Source organism: Eschrichtius robustus, chromosome 5, assembly GCF_028021215.1.
Source record: "Eschrichtius robustus isolate mEscRob2 chromosome 5, mEscRob2.pri, whole genome shotgun sequence".
Lineage (NCBI taxonomy): Eukaryota > Metazoa > Chordata > Mammalia > Artiodactyla > Eschrichtiidae > Eschrichtius > Eschrichtius robustus.
In genome coordinates, this window is record NC_090828.1 from 18,976,896 (window position 1) to 18,996,602 (window position 19,707).

General features: G+C 44.7%; 1 protein-coding gene across 2 annotated transcripts in view; it reads left to right on the forward strand.

The window, feature by feature from the left end:
* The window catches only part of NHEJ1 (non-homologous end joining factor 1), an 81,969-nt gene extending 64,254 nt beyond the window's left edge, over positions 1-17,715 (forward strand). For both annotated transcript variants that reach the window (XM_068544427.1, XM_068544426.1), the window contains exons 6-8: positions 8,908-9,025; positions 9,594-9,712; positions 10,182-17,715. In XM_068544427.1, the coding sequence (XP_068400528.1) occupies positions 8,908-9,025; positions 9,594-9,712; positions 10,182-10,256 (312 nt within the window). In that variant the 3' untranslated portion in view covers positions 10,257-17,715. The remainder of the gene's footprint in view (positions 1-8,907; positions 9,026-9,593; positions 9,713-10,181) is intronic.
* Positions 17,716-19,707: the final 1,992 nt, after the last annotated feature.

The following is a 19,707-nucleotide window of genomic DNA, read 5'->3' on the forward strand; positions in this document are numbered from 1 at the left end:
GTCACCTTGAGAAGTTCCACCTTGTCTAGCAAAACCTCCTTTCAGAGGCAGCCACCACAAAGGGCTCTTATGAGAGCGGCGGCCCCTGCCCCCACCTTCACTTCCACTCCCTTTACCATTATTTTTCTTTTGGGGCAGAGCTGAGGGGCCTTCCTGCTATGACTTTGAGGGGCTGTACTTATTTTAAAAGGAGATTTAGAGTCTAGAGCCTCCCCAGACCAGAGATTCATTTTTCTGATTTTCTAGTCCTGTTGGAGGACAGTCAAGGACTTAATTAAGTAAGGCCTTCCTTCTCTGGAGGGTATTTTGTCTTTTCCCTCTATCAGCCTCTTGGGCTCTTTGGAGGTTTCAGAAGGAAAGTGAGAGAGCTACATTCTAGTACCACTAGGTCTCAGAACAGGGACCAACCTCCTTCTGGGGAGTGGGAGCTGGGGGATGGGAGGGAGAAATGGCTGTCTCAGTGGGTGATTTTATGAGGAGATACAGTGAAGTGGTTCAAGTGTATGTTCTGGAGTTCAGCCTCCTGGGCCTTCTGCTGCCCCATTCTGCAACTTTCTAGCTGTGGCCCTAGTCAAGTTTCATAACCTCTCTGAGCCTTTGTTTTCCCCTGTATAAAATGAGAATGATTTTAGTGCCTACCTGGTAGGCTTACTGTGGAGATTAATTGAGATAATGGATTAAAATGCTTAGCCTAGTACCTAGTACATTGAAAGCATTCCAAAATGTTCATCTTACTAACATTATTCAAGCCTTCTGTTTGGACCTCTCTTTATAGTCTTTCTTCCCATCTCCCTTCTCTTCTGACTGTGCACTTCAGGGAGCTACCTAGGCCTCAAGCAGAACCAGAAAAATCTGGACTTTATCTCAAACTCTTTTGAACTCTGCACCTATTTTATCTCGGTTGCATTTCCAGCACTGTGAGGGAGAGTGAGGCAGCAAAATTATCCCATTTTGAAGGGCAGACCACAAAGAAAGCGATGTAATGATTTAACTGGATTGCACGTATGCATGCTTGGATAGGTGAGTGTATGCATGCATCCATTCTCCCACCTAGTTTTAAAAGTGGGGAGGGCTGAGGTAGACTGTAATTAATTTGCAAGGTCTCAAACACAAGATTAAGTTCAGATCTGTTTGTGCTTTTTCCCTAGTAGAGCCCAGTGCCGAGTGGGTGGGTGCTCAGGAACCGGAGGCCGATGGGAGAGCATGGTGAGGTCAGCCGCGGCAGGGCACAATGGCCAGGGTGGGCCTTGTGTGACACAGACCCAACAAAGCCAAACCAGACCAAACACAGGAGCAGGTCAGCTGTCTCGTCGACTTCGCCTACGATCTCAAGGGCAGCGTGCCTCGTATCCTTAGAGCGCCGGGTCTCTCCCAAATCACCAAGGTTTGTGATCAGTGAACTGAGGGAATTCAGAGGCGTATTCTGTGAGGGACAACACAGAGGGACCCCTTGGGCTTAGATCTTGCCTGAAACACCTCATCCAAGTGAGCTGCTGTGGAAAAATTTCAAGGGAGGCGAAGGGAGAGTGAACTGGTTGTGTTTTGAAAACCTGGACATCACCACCACGTCTCTTTTCTCTGTCCTATTAACGTTTTTTTTTTTCCCTCTCAAACTCTGAAGAAGCTGTGAGATTAATCCCATCAAAAACATATGACTGACTGTTTGAATGACATATCTGCACGTCACGTTTTTCTACTTTCCAAATAGCCTTTACTGAGTGTATATTACTTTACGATGGAAACACCATAGCAGAGCCTCTTGCCCAGGCCTCACTGGGGAGCCCAGGCCTCACTGGGGAGCAGGAAACGGCGGTGAGAAAGGGTTCCTGGTGGAATCATTGTTGGACTTTAGCTAAAGTTTTTCAGGGAGTAAGCTGTTTGTGCTTTGTGTGCTTCTGGAATAGGAAGCTTTACTCTCCACTGTTATACCCACCACCTCCCAAAAAAAGAGGGTGAGGAGAATGAAGGTGAAACCTTGGCTTCTTGGGTAGGTCCTGCACATTGGGAGAGTAAAGGAGATATTTGAGAGGCAACAAGAGCATTTGAGAGGAGGTCAGGAGACATAATTTATATGGAGCAGGCAACCTTTACATGTATTACCTCATATAATCCTTCTATCAGTCTCATAAAAGTAGGTATTGGTCTCCTCATTGTTCTGGTGAGGGGACAGAGGCTAAAAGAAGTTAGTAACATAGCTGCTAACTGGCAAAGCCAGAGTTTAAAGCCAGGACCTTGGTCCTTACTGGAGACTGAGGATTGGGCTCGTGTGGCCATGGTGGACAGTGAACTACCCACAGGTTACTAGCTGGGTTTCTGTGACTGTACCTCCCTGACCTGGGCTTTGAGTAGTCACTGAATCTTTAGATCATATGCTTTGGCACGAAGTGGGGAAAGGTTAACAATTGGGTGAGACCGTGGTTTCTCTAAGTACTAGAGCTCATTAGGGCATTTCTTGAGCCTCCTTTGTCTTGCAGAGGGAGGAGACAGAGATTTCTTGGGTACTTACTCTACTCGCTTGTTTAATCCCCTCATGAACTCTATGATGTAGATATTGTTTGTCTCAGTCCTCCCTCCCCACCCCCCATATCTACCCAACCCTCCATCTCTTTTTTTCTCTTAAAATAGGACATTGATTAAATACAGTAAATTGCCCAAAGTGTCACAGCTAGCAAATAGAAGACCTTAGGTACAGATCTGAGTCTTTGTGACTCTAAAGCCAGAACTTAAAGCTTGTTTCTACTTATCTTTTTTTCTGAGACTTTTTCCCCCCTAATTCCTAGACAGTTTTGCTTCTTCCTCTTTGAGTGAGAGCCACTTATGGCTTCCTCTTTTTTAACTTTTTGATACTTCTCTTGGGCATTGGGTTCACCTTTCCCACTGAGTCTCCCTGTTTTACTACCCAGGTTGAGTCTGTGTTGTCGACCCAGGAGCCATTTCAGGTTATCTCTGATTTTATTTTAGGTTTCTGGATCACCCTCTGTAACATCTGCCTTATGCCCTGGAGTAGAGTTATCCTTGATTCCTCTCACGTTCTATATCCAATCCATCAATGAATCCTATCAGCCATACCTTCAAATATATCCAGAATCTGATCACTTCTCACCACCTCCACTGTTGCCACCCAGGCCCAAGCTACTATCCTCTCTCACTTGGTTATTGTAGCAGCCTCCTAACAGATCTGCCCACTTGTCTTTCTACATTCAAAGTGATCTTTTTAAAATGTGTATCAGATCATTTCACTCTTCTCTTTATAAACTCCAGTGGCTTCCCATCTTACAGAATAAAAGATCATATGCTACATTATCTCACGATTTCAAATAAACACACAGACACATATCCACATACCTGCCATGCTCTTCCTCTGATATAGGGTGACCATCTAATTTGTCATACAAATTGGGACACATAAGAGAGAAAAGGAGCTCTACTAATAAACGACAACAAGCACAAACTGGGACTGACCCAGGCAAACTGGGAGTCTGGTCACTTGATCTAGATAGCCAGTGGATCGTCCTGTTACTTTCCTTTAGGTCTTTTTAAAGTGTCATCTCTCAGTGAGGCCTTCTTTGACCTCTATTTAAAATTGCAACACATTCCTGCCCCATCCCATAATCAACCTGTGCTGATTTATTTTTCTCTGTGGTGCTAACACCATCTGATAGAGAGTATGGCTTAATTAACTATGTTTGTTGTTGATCTCCCCTCTCTAGAATGTAAACTTCAGGAGGGCAGGGAATTTTTATCTCTTTTGTTCAATATACTGTATCCCCAGCACCCACATCATCGTGAACACTGTAGGTAATCAGTAAATATTTGCCGAATGAATGGATGGTGTGTGGGGGGGTGGAATTCTATTCTGAAGAGTCTTTCTCCTTGGCGTCCTCTTCCCAAACCAGTTTTCTTGTTCCTCCCTATTTATTTTGGTAAACCTTTGGTAATCTGAGACCTTAGAAGCGTTTTCCAGTATGCTCTTACCGAAAAGAGGAGCTAATGATGAAGATTACCATGATTTCCTAACCTGACTTGGGCCCCCTGGGGAGGGAAGTTTGTATCCAGTACAGCAGTTTACCACATTGCAAGAGGGAGGAGAGGATTCTTACCCTTGGGAAATCACGTGTTGGGGGCCCTGCCCTGGCGGTTATGATATTGTGATGGTCAGTGTCAGGGCCTTGGGGCTGTGCCAGCTTCTGGGGCTGGTGCCAGAACCAAAGACCTACTCAGGGCTAGTGCTGGGGGCTCCAGTTTGCTCATTTCTCCCTTCTCTTCTGTCTTTTAAACCTGTATACTTCACCTGTGGGTCCATACTGAGTAGGGTAAGCAGTATATCGGGGTCCAGCCTTTCCTTACCCAGGATTCTAAAGGTTTCTTTTCTGAAGCAGCCTCAGAGGAAAGGAGGGATGAGATGGGGGTGGGGAGTGAGGGTAGGATCAGACCTTTTATTTCTAGTTGAAAATGGCAGTTGGGATTGCTCCAACAGATCCTGTTGGGATCATGGGGTAGGAGGGGGTCTTAGAATTTCCAGACCACTGGGAGTGAGTTTTAGACTCAGTGAAGATGGGAATTATGGTTAAAGGAGGGGAGTTTGGGGCCTAGCAACCAACATGGGCTGCCATAGGGACAAGAAGGGGAAATAAAATGCCCTTTATGGTTTCTATAACTTTGGTTTTCCTAACGCTTCTGATGTGGCCGTATAGCAGGGGCCAAAGTCCTAGTGGACTGGAAGTGAGAGAGTAACAGAGCTACTGGAGACAGGAGAGGGACGTAGCTCTTGTGGCTCTTAAAGGGTCACAGTACCAGCAGTAAGTACTGAAGAGGTTCTAAATGTAGCAGAAAGCCTAGAAAGGGAAACCTTGAGGAAACTTCTGACTCCTCAATGTTGTATCAGTAATAGTTTGATGCCAAGGAAGCCTTGGCAAGTAGTTGTATAGCAGAGAAAGCCACTTTGTGAAACAAAAGGGATTCCCATGGGCATATCCTTAATTCAGAAAACAAAGTCCTGTGCCATCTCGTGGATATGAATTTAGCCTTCCAGTCTTATTTCCCATGAGATCTGTCCACCTGTCCTGTCTTTTCACACCTTTGTGCTTCAAATACTTCCACCACATTCAAAGTCTAACCTTGCAAAGGCTTAATTCAATGTCACCACCTCTGAAGTGTTTTGCAGGACTCTCAGTGAGACTTTGTCCCTTCCTTCTTCTCTGGGTTCTTATTACCCTTTGTTTATAACTCTGTTATAGCATAATGCCTGAAAAACACACACACACACATACAGGTTCCTCCTTCTATCTGAAAGTAGAGCACTCCTATGAACCATTTCATAAGCTGAAATGGGGTAAAGTGAAGGCGCAATTACCTTTTTTCATAAAAGAGAAAATCTTTTTTGGATTTCTTCCAGTTAGCAAAAACAGGTACTAATGTAGGCTTTTCCTAAAAGCAAAGTGGCATCAAGCAAATTTTCAAAAAGCGGGGGATACCTGCATCTGCCTCTGTCCCATGTGTGACTGTAAACTCTTTGAGACAGGGCCTCTGACTTATTTATCTTTTTTTTTTTTTTAATTTTTATTTATTTATTTTTGGCTGCATTGGGCCTTCATTACTGCGTGCAGGCTTTCTCTAGTTGTGGCGAGCTGGGGCTACTCGTCATTGCGGTGTGCGGGCTTCTCATTGTGGTGGCTTCTCTTGTTGCAGAGCACGGGCTCTAGGTGCACGGGCTTCAGTACTTGTGGCTTGCGGGCTCTAGAGCACAGGCTTAGTTAGTTGTGGCGCATGGGCTTAGTTGCTCTGTGGCATGTGGGATCTTCCCAGACCAGGGCTCAAACCAGTGTCCCCTGCATTGGCAGGCGGATTCTTAACCACTGCACCACCAGGGAAGCCCTGACTTATTTATCTTTATACTAACTCTGTCCTGTTCTGAGGAGGGAAGGACTGGTGCATCCACTTCCCCTCCCCCAGTCCTGTAGTACCTGGCACATGGTAGAATCTCAGTAACCTTTCTGCCGAGTAGAATTGATTCTGGGTTAATCAGATGAACATGTTATACAGTAGACTGACCTGGCTCTTCTTCCCCTCCCCATTCTGGGCAGTGACCCGCTTGTGGCTGGTACACCTTGCTCCTGGCTCAGGTGTACTTATAGCAGGGGGCACTGCTATTTGCTTTTCTTAGTCCTGACTCCAGCTTCTCCCTTTGATCTCTGCTGCCCGCCCCAGCTCACCCCTACCATTGTCCTGCACAGGGAACTAATATTTCTCCTTCCGAGGCTCAGGCCTCACCACCTGTCTTCCCTAGCATATTCTGAGAATGATGCCCAAGGAATCAGTGATGATGGGGAACAGCTAGAACAGGATTAAGGGTATGGCCCTTCAGCCCTCTGAGAGTTCCAGGTAGGACCAGTTGCCTCCTTTATATCTGCTTGTGTTTTTCTTGTCCCCTGAGGGAGCTTGTTTCTGAGCTGGATGGGAATATATGCAGATGATCTGTGATGCAAGGAATTAAGGGCTGTAATCCTGGGGAAGCCTGTATTGCCCTTTAGACTAAAATTCTATGCTTCAGAGAAGTAAATAGGGTAGTTGCTATATGCGAAGGCCCTGAAGCCACATGGTCTGGATTCTGATCTTGTTCCACCACTTACTAGCTGTAACTGCCTCAGCAAGATGGGGTCATACTAATGCCTACCATAGTCCTTCATTCATACATAGTTATTGAGCATCCCCTGTGGGCCAGGTTGTTCTAGGTGCCAGGGAAATAGCAGTGAGTAAGACAGAATGGGTTGATACCTTTAAATACTTAGAGCAGTGTCTAGCGCATAGTAAATATGCAGGAAATGTACCAATATTCTCTTCCTAGTACTTTTCTGAGAATAGACAATCGGGTGGGATGACCTTTGGTAGCAGCTGCAGGACCAGATCTCCCCGAGAAGGGGAAGGATGGAGGAAGGGCTAAGATACAGCTTCTGGATTTGGACTTAGGTCCAGGACAGCAGTAGCTCCAGTGGCCTTTCATTTCTGGCACTTCATTTTGAGACTAAGTATATGAACTGGCTAAAGGTCACCCTGGAAATTTTATGAGTCTGTTTATTTCCATAGAAAGGGCAGGAGGAGATGACCCTGGACTGCCTAGATTCTGCCTGGCCTGTTTGTACAGACAGTGCAGTGCCTACCAAACCGTGTGTGGGTGACCCTAAGAGAGGCCACACTTCCTGAGCAGTATGAAGGGAGATCCCAGAGACATGAGATGTGAGGACGGAGAACAGCCATTTGCTTCTCTGCTGTCAGGGCTCTCTGGCCATAGAGTAGAGGACCTTCTGCTGGAGGAGGTGGCTTGGGGGTTGGAGAGCTGAACTTAGGAAGGAGAGTGAGGTGAGATAGAGGTCCGTGGCCTGTTTCAGTTCATTCCTCAGGGAATGCTGCTGAAGAGGGCTGTTATACTCCTAGTGAGATTACTGCTGGAAGCAACGTCTGCACTCAAGACTCCTGACTGATTGTCTGTGGTTTCCAGTGAAAGTCCAAGACTGATGCAGTCTTTATGTGAGTAGGGCTGGAGTAGAAATCTATGTTACATTTCCCGGGGATCAATAAGTTTTTCAGCTACCACCATGCTCAGGGAAAGAGCTGTATAATCTTGACCATGGTTCAGCAACTACTTCACTGCTTCTCCCACTTTCTCTCTTCCATCCTTCTCCCACAGTGGGTTTTCAGAAATGAATGCCCTTATAGCACAGAGAGAGTGCCCTTGACATGAGATGTGGGCCAATCCAGGATTCTTGGGCTTGTTCCCATGTGAGCTGCTGGCATGGCTTCCCTTGGAGAACCTGCTAACTTGGCTGGGAGCCATGGCGATTTGCATGCATAGGGACAGACGAAGTGGTTCTGGGCCCTTTCCAAGATTCTGAAGTACAGCCAGGTTTAGGTCCACTGGACACCATACTCTTTCATCTCATTTTTATTGCACTTTCTTAAGTCTTCAGCCATTACTTAAACTCAGTTCAGCCAAGTGTATGAAACCTGAACTAGGCAAAACATTTTGCTGTGGATATAAATCCACAGTTCATTCCATAATGAAGGAAATAGATAAATATAATGTGATTGTAGCAGTGTTTCTCAATTTTTTTTCATTATCACCTCCCTGAGGAACCTTTTAAGACATTTTTCCCTAATCATCCCCCCTCAGGAAATTTTAATACCATAGATAAACCAAAATTCTGTTTATGTACTATTTGTGTATCTGTGCTTTATACTTTAAATGAGTAAGATTTTTTTCATCCCCCAAGAGCAAATTTTCTCCCCACTTGGGGGGAAATATCACCCCCATTGTGAGTTCATGGATTATAGTAAAGCACAATGGGATTGCATGAGGAACATAAAATGGCAGGCAAGCCTCCAAAGCTCTGAAAACTTTGTTTCTCCCATCTCCTTTGACTGAACGTCATAGCTCCATAATTTATTCTTGTCTCTCAGTCTGTCATTCCCATTTTGCTCTCTTTCCCCTTTCCTGGATTTCATCCTTTTTCTCTCTCCAGTATAGAAGTTTAGGAATGAATTTAATTAAAATAGTAATCTGTACAACTCAGGGACAACTTAGGGAAGATGATTTCGTAAAACAGTCCTCTAAGAGGTCATCCTTTTGGACAAAAGAACCTACAAACCTATGAGGTATTCATGGGGAAACGTAATAGACATAAGCATTGAAGGAAATAAAGATATTTGTTTGGAGTTGCCTTTCAGAGGAGAAGACCTCCCAAGAGGTCTTTATATTGGTCCTAACAGGTTTGGATATGGATGTCCTATATTGGATCTAAGTTCTGTATATAAATTCTTTTAGGGTTGATGCCAGTTCTGCCAGTGGGATATCAAGTTTCTTTTCTCTAGCAATACCATGTCACCAATGATAGCATCTCCTCTCCCCTGTAGAAACTACCAGAGGCATGCAGTGTTGGTGATGGAAAACCCTTTGTCACAAATCTACAGAGTCTGTATATGGCAGTCACCAGACAAGAGATCCAAGTGGGACAGAAGCTTCAAGGCACTGGTGAGTAGCTCTAGAGGTACTTGGTCTCCCTGGGGTTAGAGTTAGGGTCTAGGTTTGTGCTGTTCAGTATGGTAGCTCTAGCCAATAGTGACTATTTAAATTTAAATAAATAAAAATTAAATAAAATGAAAAATTCATCCCCTCATTTGCACATTTCAGGTGCTCAATAGCTACATGTGTCCAGTGGCTACCAGGTTGGACAGCTCAGATACAGAACATTTCCATCACTGCAGAAAGCTTTATTAGGACTGGTCTACATGCTTAGGAGAATTAGTGAGAGAACCAGGAAAAAAATTAATCTCCCTACCTGAGACATGACAGGTAATATGTAGAAGAACAGTGAGCTGTTTTGGGTCAGGGAAACTCTTGTCTTACGTGGTTAAAGTGGGCCTGGAGAATCTTCATCATAGAAACAGCGCTTTCCAGAAGTTAGTTGGAAGTGGATTTGTGTCTGTTTACATATTAGTACCAAAGCCTGGCCTTTATCAGAATGCTTGGTAAATGCTAATGCCTTTCTGGTAAGAAGAAGGCAGTCATCACTATCTTCCCTTGATCTTTCGGATTTCAGGAGATCCCCAGACCTCAAGCAGTGCCTCCTCACAAGAAACTGATAGCCAACTTCTGAATCAGCCAGAAGAGCCGGTCTCCTCAGCACCATCCCTCCCAGTGCCTGAAAAAGAGCCCACAGTAAGTCATGAGCAGCTTCCTAGATAGCATTTCAAGATTTGGGAGAGTCTGCACCTATAGCTCCCAAGCCAGTGGTCCCTGGAATTGTCACGTAGTTGACACTGCCTTAACAACACTGGGGGATATTTGTGACCAGGCATCTAAATTGTGGATTTCTGGATGGAGAGTCATGGTCTTTTGCATCTTCCCTTGCTGTCTCCTCTCTGCAGTTCTTCTGAATGATGGACCTTGACTCCTTTTCTGCCTTATCGCACTTGCAGTGATGGTCTGTGAGGTTGTTGCCTAGGGGAGAAGTGATGTGCGTATCTCCTGCATAGAGTCTTATATCACATTCACTGCCTGACATGGACTTCAAAACTCCTGCGTCAGCCACCCGTCTTAACCAGAGCCATGGGGGGAAGGAATTTCTTTTCCTAACTTAAGTGGAACTGTTCGAAACCTCTATTAACTTGGGTTCCTTTTTTTCTAGGTTACTTCAGGCCCTATGCAGAGACCTCAGCTGTTGAAGGTCAAGAGGAAGAAGCTAAGGGGGCTCTTCAGTTAACCTGTCGCTGTCTCAACTGCTGAGGATGGGCTCGGAGAGTAGTTTCCTAGTGTCACCGTGAAAGGAGGTCCTTTGGCAGCAGCATCTCTGACACAGAGTTACACAGTCAGGGACTCCACTGTAAGGGCGAGATAACTGAAGTTCATGTTGACAGGCATGGATACTATTAATTGAGGGAATCCTGGCTCCAACCCATCGGGCACTGGCCTTCCCTGTCCGAGTGGAAGCCAGTCTCTGGGAATCCCATGCCCTCCTTTCTTTTGGTGAAGGTTCTCTAGACCCAGGATCTACCATGGACTTTAGGTATATGGGGCAGGTCTGCAAAAAGGCACAGCATGCTTAGGAAGCCTTGTCTACCTTTCTTAAGAGTCCCTAGCCAGTCCCAGGTGTTCCTCAGAGACCCTCTCCTCTCTTTAGCATGGCATAAAAAGCACTCACACTCCCCTGCTTTTGAGATTGCTTATCTGTGGAACACATAACCAACTCACTTCACTTTACTGGGTCCCACCCCATTGTTGTCTCTGGAAGAAGTCTAGGCCCTCGGTCTAATCCTTCAGGTTCTTCTTATACTTCTCTTCTGTGGCCTGTGCTAAGCCTCCATTCGGGAGCTTTGATCTTGAGACCTCTCTCCATGGTGGGCACAAGATAGCAGAACATATGGTTTCTGTGCTCTTTGGTCCAACTTGATATGGGGTGTTTTTTGTCTATTTCCAAGGCATAGACAACAGGTTAATACGGGATTGAATATGGGATTGAAATTACAAAGAGCTCTGAGCCCTAGGGCCAAGTTAGTTTCCCGGAGTGGGAGAAAAAGGAATTTTATTTTCCCATCCTTCACTTCACTTCAAATAACACAGTAACTAGAAGAACTAGAAAAGATAGGATGACAGGGAACAGGAAATATGGCCAGAGGAGTTCTCTGGAACCAAAAGAATTGATGTATAGAATGAATAGTGCTTAGCAGGAAAAAATGTAAAGACTGTATGAGATAGGCAGAATCTTAGTTAGAAAGTGAACTCTTTGGACAAATCTAGCAGGATTTGAGACTTCCCTGGCTGTCCAGTGGATAGGACTCGGTGCTTTCACTGCTGTGGCCCTGCTCGGGTAACTAAGATTCCACAAGCTGCACGGCATGGCCAAAAAAAAAAAAAAAAAAAAAGAAGATTTAGCAGACCAGGATTCTCAGAGTTCCTTGGCCTTCTCTGCTAGGTTTTCCTCTATAGGTAAGACCATCTGAAACTTTACCTTGGAGAGACAGGAAGGGAAGTAGAACTCAGATGTTCACTGGGAGCTGTTAGGTAGAGGCCTTTTCTGATTTAGTTACTTACGATGGTCAAAGGCCTCCTCATCCACATGTCCTCTCTGGCTGGGACTGGTGTGTCTGTCCCCATGTCAAGTCTTGGGGGGAAAGAGGATGATCCAAGTAATCATAAAATAATAATGATAATAATAACGATAATAAACAGCTACCAGTTAATGTATACCAGGTACTCTAATGAGTGCCTGACATTGAATCCTCACAGCATCATATGAGGAAGATACTGTTAACCCACTAGGAAATGGAGTCTTGAAGGGATTAAGTGACTTATCAGAGGTCACACAGCTAATAAGTAACAGCCAGAATTTGAACCCAGACAGCTTGAGTTCTAAACTGCATTATTACATACATTACCGAAAACATTTTCCAGGAAGGATGTAATGTCCTTCTTTCTCCCATGACGCTGCCTCTTTTCAAAGAGGATGTGCTTTCTACTCCCTATTAGCTCTTCAAGGGAGGCGCCTTGGCGCACTCCAGGACTTACCACCAGGCCTTTACCTGCTGGCAGAGTCTGCGAGAGCTCCACCAGGGCTCATTCCCAGTTGCTGCTGATAGCTTTCTTTACCCTCAGACCCAGTCTGTGCCCTGGTAGTGACTGTCATTGAAGTGAATTGGGAACTATGTAAAAACAATCCGTCAGATGACTGACTTTGTAGTTTAGTTTCTCTTGGCATAGTTTATTTAGATGGCCAGATTTCAAGGTATGAGACCACATGAAAAATGGAAAGATTTCTGCAGCAAGCTGGGGGAGAATAAGGGTTCTTCACCCTAGATAATCCTTCTGCCCTAAGAGCACAGTCTCAGCAGGCATTTTTAATCAGAGCGGGATCAGGGGTTTGTGAATCCCCTAAAATTATAAGTAAAATCTTAAGAGCATAATTTATTTTCCCCGTGTTCTCAAAAGAATGTGTAACTTTTTAAAAAGGTTAAGTAAGAGTATGCCTAATGACCTCCCCGCCCACTGCCCCCTTTATCCCCAGAGGTTGCTGCCCCCATGGGGGTATTGCCCAAACACACCCTTAGAGAAACATTGCTCCCCGAGGCCCTGCCTCAGTCATTCTTGCTCTGAAGCTCTTGCCCCCCAGCGCAAAGGGTGGTGTTTGAAAATCATTCATCCCAGGGCAACTCCAGGGAAATCCCTGCCTTGACAAATTGGCCTAGCCAGGCTGTATTCCAGCCCTGCCCCCTGGCTTGGGCCCCTCCCTGAGGCCCCCAGGCTGGCCCAGCCCCACTCCACATGCACATAAAAGGGTCGAATTCTCGTGGCTGCTCCATAAATTTTATTCCGTAAATATTAGTTTTCCCTGTGTTTAATAAAGCAGTGGCCCACCTCCCCGCCTACCCACCCGCTCCCCGGGGCCGGGGCTGGGGCCAGGGCTGGCTGGTGGGAGAAGGGACTCTTTCAATTGCTTTGGAGTATTTTTAGAAAAAAAAATAATATAAGGTGGTTTACAGCAGCAAGCCAGCAAACCAGGAGCAGGACTAGGGACCTCGAGGAAGTTCCTGCAGGAACTTGACCTAAAAAGTAGAGAAATAGCGCCACCTAGGCTGCAAGGCCTACTTGGCCCTGCTGGTGGTTCACCCCTCCCCCACGGTCAGCCAGTACAGGCCAGCTCTTTGCTGGGAGAGAAATCTTCATCCCTTAGCACTCCAGCTGGGCAGCACCTCCTCTCTTCAGGCCTCACCGAGGGCTTTCTCAGCAACCCTGAGGGCTGGGTCCTGGAAAACCCCACGAGGGTCATTCTCTGTTCTGTCACCAGTCAGCCAATCTTCCAGATCAAGGAGTGTGTCCAAGGGGTAGTAAAATTATTGAAAAGGGTGGAAGGAGCTTCTAGTCTCTGCCCACTGAATCCTGAGGAGCTAGCCCTGGAGTCCCTAGGGTGTAAAGTGGCAAAGAGTGAGATCTGAGCTCCTGTACTCTGGACTTGGAAAGAATCTGTTCCTGTTGGACCAAGATCCTTCCACGGGTCTGATACAGTTCACCTTCGGTGAGCACTTGGGGGAGGGAGAGATGCTCAAGTCTCCTGAATACTCAGCCCGCTACTTCTTAATTTTATCCCGTGGTCCGTTTGAACTCCCTTTTCTTGCGTTCCTGTTCACTTAAACCTCCCATTTTCCGAAGCCCTTACCTCCTCCTCCCTGGTCTGCTGGGGAGATAAACAGGAGCCGGTGTGTCATTCTCTGTACAGAGATGGTGGGAGTGGGGATGGAAAAGCCCGTGCCTTTTCTCCTCGTCCTAGATTTGGTCTCGTTCTTGACATTGTCACCAGGGGCATTTCCTTCTTCCAATTATTCTGTCCTTCATTTCCTCCTGTTTACGAAGCTAAGGGGATTTGCTCCAAAGAATATCGGGGAAACCTAAAATCCTCTTAATTACCCTTCCTCGTGATGTAGTAAGCTCACTTCATCTGTTCTGCCCACCTCCTCACTATTTGTGCTGTTAATATAATCAGTGTTTATATGCACATTTCCTATGGGCTTTTTGTTTTCATCCTTACATTGGCATATATTCTTTGAGAACAGGGTCAGTTTTTAACGCTAAATCAAAAAATATCACTGTGTTGGTGTTGGTATTATACTACTAAAGGGTGCAACTTTATGTTAACTGGGTTTTCATACAGTCACGATATGCTTTTCTGAGCTCTTTCCAGAAGTATTTTTCTGTCTTCTAATTTTCCTGAAGAAGAAACTGTTCAAAAGGAGTAAGTGACATTCTACAAGGAAGCCACTAAACTCAGAGCTCAGGACCCTTGGTTCCTAGTCCCTGTTACCAACATGAGTAAATATACAGACTCACAGAACTGTAGTGGATTCTGCTAGGCACTTAGATACAGAGAGAAATGCCAGAAGAGAAGGCAGCCCACGCTCTGGAGAGAGGATTTTCCCTAGCTGCTGTGACCTCCTGGAAGCTGCTACAGGGTATTCTTGTTGAGGGCTTCTTAATGCTCTATTTTTCTTCCATGTTCTCTTGGACAGGGCTTCAGAAGATCCCACCCTGAGGGGAAACATTCAGAGGGGGGAGGGTGTGAGGTAGCTTGTCTGTCTGTGATGGGTGAGGGACCCTAGGGAATCCATCTCTACTTGAGGATCTAGAAGCCCATCTGTCCTCTGTCTTCCATCCCAGACCTATCAAGGAATACTTTCTCCTGAGACTTTGATTTATGGTGGGCTTTAAGCTTCCCCTCAGTTCTGGGGTCTCACTTTTCTACCCTGGCATATGGGAAGTCATGAGGTAGCACCAAAGCATTCTAGCAAAGGCTCAGTCTCTTCAAAGCTGTGAAATCCTACCTGCCCTCAGTTTCTCTGTCCTGGAACCCAACAGATTTTGCTGTGCTTTCCACACTCCTGGACCCTTTGAGTGAGCGCTAGCCTCTCAGCACCTAACTCTCATGGGTTCCTGAGAATCTGGGCCAGCCTAGGGGAACCCGGAAGAAGCACTGGAAAACTCCAGGGTGTGGGGATCATACAGCCATTGACTCACCTGGGAATATTGTGCCAGGTTACTCGTCCTGCCGGCGGCCAAGGGCCAGGAGTTAAAGGGGCATGCAGTGTCACACTCTTCCTACCCTCCCCTCACTTTGGGGTTAGAATTGGGGAGTAGGGCTTGGGGGGCTGCTGGGAGTCCCTTCTGAAATCTGGGTGTTGTATTTACTTTTTCATATTGGCAGCTGGAAGGGGAAGCCCATCCCAGCTCGGCATTGTTGTCTAACATGGTTAATCAGATCCTATAATCCTGCTGTGGAAATATTGGGCCTCACTCAAAACAATAGAGACCAAGAATATTGTGGTTAAATTTCAACCAGCTGCCTCCCTGGCCTGTTTGCCTAACCCCTACCCCCCTCTCCTGGGCCAGAGTCCTCCTGGCTTTATGGACCCCTGATAGGATCGACAGCCAGTCAGAAATGGGTGACAAGAGAAGGGAGGATGGAGTAGGGGAAGGGTAATCCTCTCGACTGGCACTCCATCCTGTCTTTCTCCTCCCACTCCAGGCCTTGAAGGTCGAGCAGGGGGTGGTGAAACGAGTTGGAGCTGGTGGGGAAGCCCCCGCTGGGTCTGGGTGTGTGTTCAGGGGTCAAGAGCAGTACTGCTGGGAATCCTGGATGGTAAAGAGATCCCTTATTCAAGACAGAAAAAGACTCCTGCCAGATGAGAAGGAAAGACCGCCAGTTTCATTTATTACTACTGCCTGGTGCTTCCAGGGCACAAAGCAATGCCAGTTGGTCGTATGTCACATATGGGGGAATAGGAAGGCACTGGTTGGGGGAAGGGGAGCTGGTAATAAGTATTTCTGTTTCATTAGTAACCTGATATATCTGCAATATAAATAATACTGTGATGATGTATGAAGGTGATACTGATACCCCAACTTGAGTGCTTTTCTGGTAGTGGTAATGTCCATTATGGTGCTCTCTTTAATAAGTACGAATTAACTGTGGCAGGGTAATTTATATAATTAGAATAGCAGGACAGAGGGAGTAGGTAAGCTGTACAATGGCATTTTGGAAAAAAAAAAAAAAGATGCAGTGTCTGGATTGTGCTAAAGGGGAAAATTAACACGTGCTACGTTCGGGAAAAGGCAGCGGACGTTCCTGTTGTAGATCCTAGGGCACCCAGCTTGTGAAGTGGCCAACTTTGAGTTTGTACTTGGCTGTCACACACCCACTGGGCACAAGTTGCCGCCACACTGCTTTTGGAGGTGTCATCAGTCAATGAGGTGAAGTACAGCGAGGCCCTAGTTCCAGCACCGTGGACTATTGAACGGTCAAAGTGTATGCATTTTTAGGATTTGAAGAATGAAAATAGCAGAGCTGTGCCAAATGAAACTGCAGGTATTTAATCTCTTCATATAGGGCAGGAGTGGAGCAACAGCAGAGGACATTTGATGTTTCCCACCTGGGGTGCTATGTGATGATTCAGGGACTGGCATGGCTCCTGTGGGTCATTCATCAAAGCCATTTTAAAGCAGGGACTGCTTGGTGGGAGCTGAGCTTCCCATCAGAAAGACATCTGGGAAATACTTCCTTGGACTAAAAATCTAAGAGATGTGTATGCTTCTGTGTGGGAATCTCAAAAATACCTTAATGGCAGTCATCAAATCAAATTGAAGCAGGTATGAAACTGATATCAAGATGATTTAAAGATGACGGAAAACATTTCAACAGTTAAACTTGGGCAACTAGTGGGAAGAATTCAGTGTGAAGAAAGATCCCCCATGGAATCTCTAAAGAATGGGCTATATTCCTGACCAGGAAAGGGGATGTAAGAAACCAAGTTGGTTACACTGTACAGAGACGTGAACTGCAAAATGGGAAAGTCCAACAGGAGCATTCCAAATCACTGCAAAGGAATGGCACGGGTTTGTTGGAAATGTGTTGGGAATGAGATAGAAAAACCCACATTCAATAAGCAACAGGAATACTTAGACATGTATTAACTCATATATATATTGAATGCTTAATCACTAGCATTCCCACCAATGGGGCATTATGCTACTTGCTGTCTTATGGCCACAAAGACATATCTTCTGCTCTCAAGAAGTCTACAATCCAAAGATGATATTTAAAGCATAGATTTTTTTCCCCCAAAGTTTTTCAAGTGTGTGAAGTAGAAAGTGAGAGCCATGAGTATGTATCTCTTTTTAAAAAAATTTAAAAGAATCCTATGGATAAATTCCGTTCTGTTACCTGCCTTTACTTAACTGCATTGTGTCTGTATTTACATGTGAATACATAAATCTCTTTAAAGGATAAGTTATCTTCACTCTGAGCTTCATAAAAAGTTTGAAAAACACTCGCATGATCAGAAAGTAGAAAGTCAAGCTTATTCACTCCATCTCCCCCTTGCTTCATCTTTGATCTCACTGGTCTCCTTGCTATTTCTCTAATATGCAAACACCTGAGGGCCTTTGCTCTTTGCATTTCTCTCTGCCTAGAACGCTCTTCCCTTAGGTATCTGCTTGGTTGAAGCCCTCACCTCTTTCAGTTCTTAGCTTAAGTCACACCATCTGAATGAGGCCTCCACTGACCCCCCTACTTAACAGAGCCACCTGCCTCCTGGCCTCGGACCGCTGCCCACAGGCTGGCTGTACTCTCAACCTTTTACCCTGTTTCATGTTTTGTGTTCACAGTCCTTATTCCCTTCTAACACGTTATAATACATATTTGCTTTTTTACTTTTATTTTTATTTTTTATTGAGATATAGTTCATTTACAATGTTGTATTCGTTTCTGGTATACAGAAAAGTGATTCTTTTTTATATTCTTTTCCATTATAGGTTATTACAAGGTATTTAATATAGTTCCTGGTGCTATACAGTAGGACCTTGTTGTTTATCTATTTTATATATAGTAATATTTTTTATTTTTATATTTATTTTTGTCTCCCCAATGCCTTTCCACTAGAATAAAGTTCCATAAGGGCAGGAATCTTCTTTTTTTTTTTTTTTCTCTCACATCTTGAGCACCTCACCAGTGTCTGGCACTTAGTAGATGCTCAGAAATACTTGTTGAGTGAATATATGAAGAAGGATTATCACACTCACACACACACACACATACCCCTCCACGCCAGCAGTATCTTGAAGTGGTTTTAGAAATTTGTGGATATCAATGGATGTAATCTTTTTTGTTTGGGGCAACCAGTCATAAGGTGAGAGTGGGGATTAAATACCATTTTGTTAGCTATAACCATAACAGAATGAATTTGTCATTTTACAGAAACTAAGAACACACGTTATTAAAAAGTAAGTTACTGTACACCTTCTTGCTTTCTTTGGCTATAGATCCTTGGCTATAGATCCAGCATCCTTAGGGTGCTATCTTGACCAAGAGAGACGGGTGAGAGAGTGTGGGTGGACTAGTACAGACCCAGTTACAGAAAGCTGACAGGCATGTCAGGAGCATCGCTTGAGTAGTAAAAGAGTAGAACCCCTTCCCCCTCTACTGCATTCATTCACTGAACTAGTATCTTCCAAGATTCTCTTTAAGCAACTAATTTCTTCCCAAATAGAGACACTGGGATGGAAGTAAAGCCCATTAGTTAGTAAACATGTTATTATCCATATACAGAAATATATTTATATGTTTGTCTTTCTGTCTGCAAGTGTCTTTCTGTCTATAAGAGTTTCACACAGTCTTTAGTCTCTGACTTGAGGGGAAAATACTCTCTTTGTAACTAATTCTGCTACTTTTTCCTACCTTGTCAAAGTCATCAAAGCAAGGTCTTTAATGCTTCAATCTCTCTGAAGTGCCTTGTAATGAGCTTATTGTTAGGACAAAGGTAACTTGACATTCCCATTTCTAATCAATAGCCAGCTTTTAAAGCATTGTTAGTTTTGAGTGGCTCTAACTGGATCTCCAAATGTGTTCTGCGCTGACCAGAGGCTTGAAAGACAGGCATGCTTCTTTCATTTCAGCATATGGGTGAAATATGGTGGAGTTGCTAACCTCTTCAAAAAATCAACAGTAGGAGTCAGAATGATCCCAACCAGTTGGGGAAATGGTTAGTCAAAGAGAGTATGAATTTTAAAAGCCCAAGATGAAGATAATAAGAGTTTCCTAGATTTAGAGAGAAAATGAGTGACTTGAACAGAGGTCAGCAACCCAGCATGCTTGCGCTAGGAATCACTCACCAAGAAACTGGATTATTATGGAGTCAGACAGGCCTGGATTCTAACTCCAACTTCTCCAACCTCCTCACTTAGAAGCTCTGAACCTCAGTTCCTCATTCATAAAATGAAGATGGTTGTGTAAACTTCATAAGGTTTTTGTGAAGGTTACATCAGATAATATCAGGGCTTCTCCCCTCTACTAGATCATCCAACTTGGCTCTTCATGATTACGAGGGCCAGCATCTTTGCTTGGGCCACTGTCCTTTCCTGAGTGTCCTCTTCATTTCTTTCAGTCATTCCTTTCCCTCCTTCAAAACATCTCTTCCAAGAGGTCTAACCCCAGGCTAATTGTTTCTTAATTCCATATTCTTCTAGATCAAGTTCATCTTATCTATTAATCTATCTAGTTTAGAATGCATTATTCTGTACTCATTTATGAATGGCATTCATGGCTTTGTAACTGCCTTTTATTTTCATGATTTGAGGTTAAATAGTATATACCTTGAGGACAACTATGTCTTCTA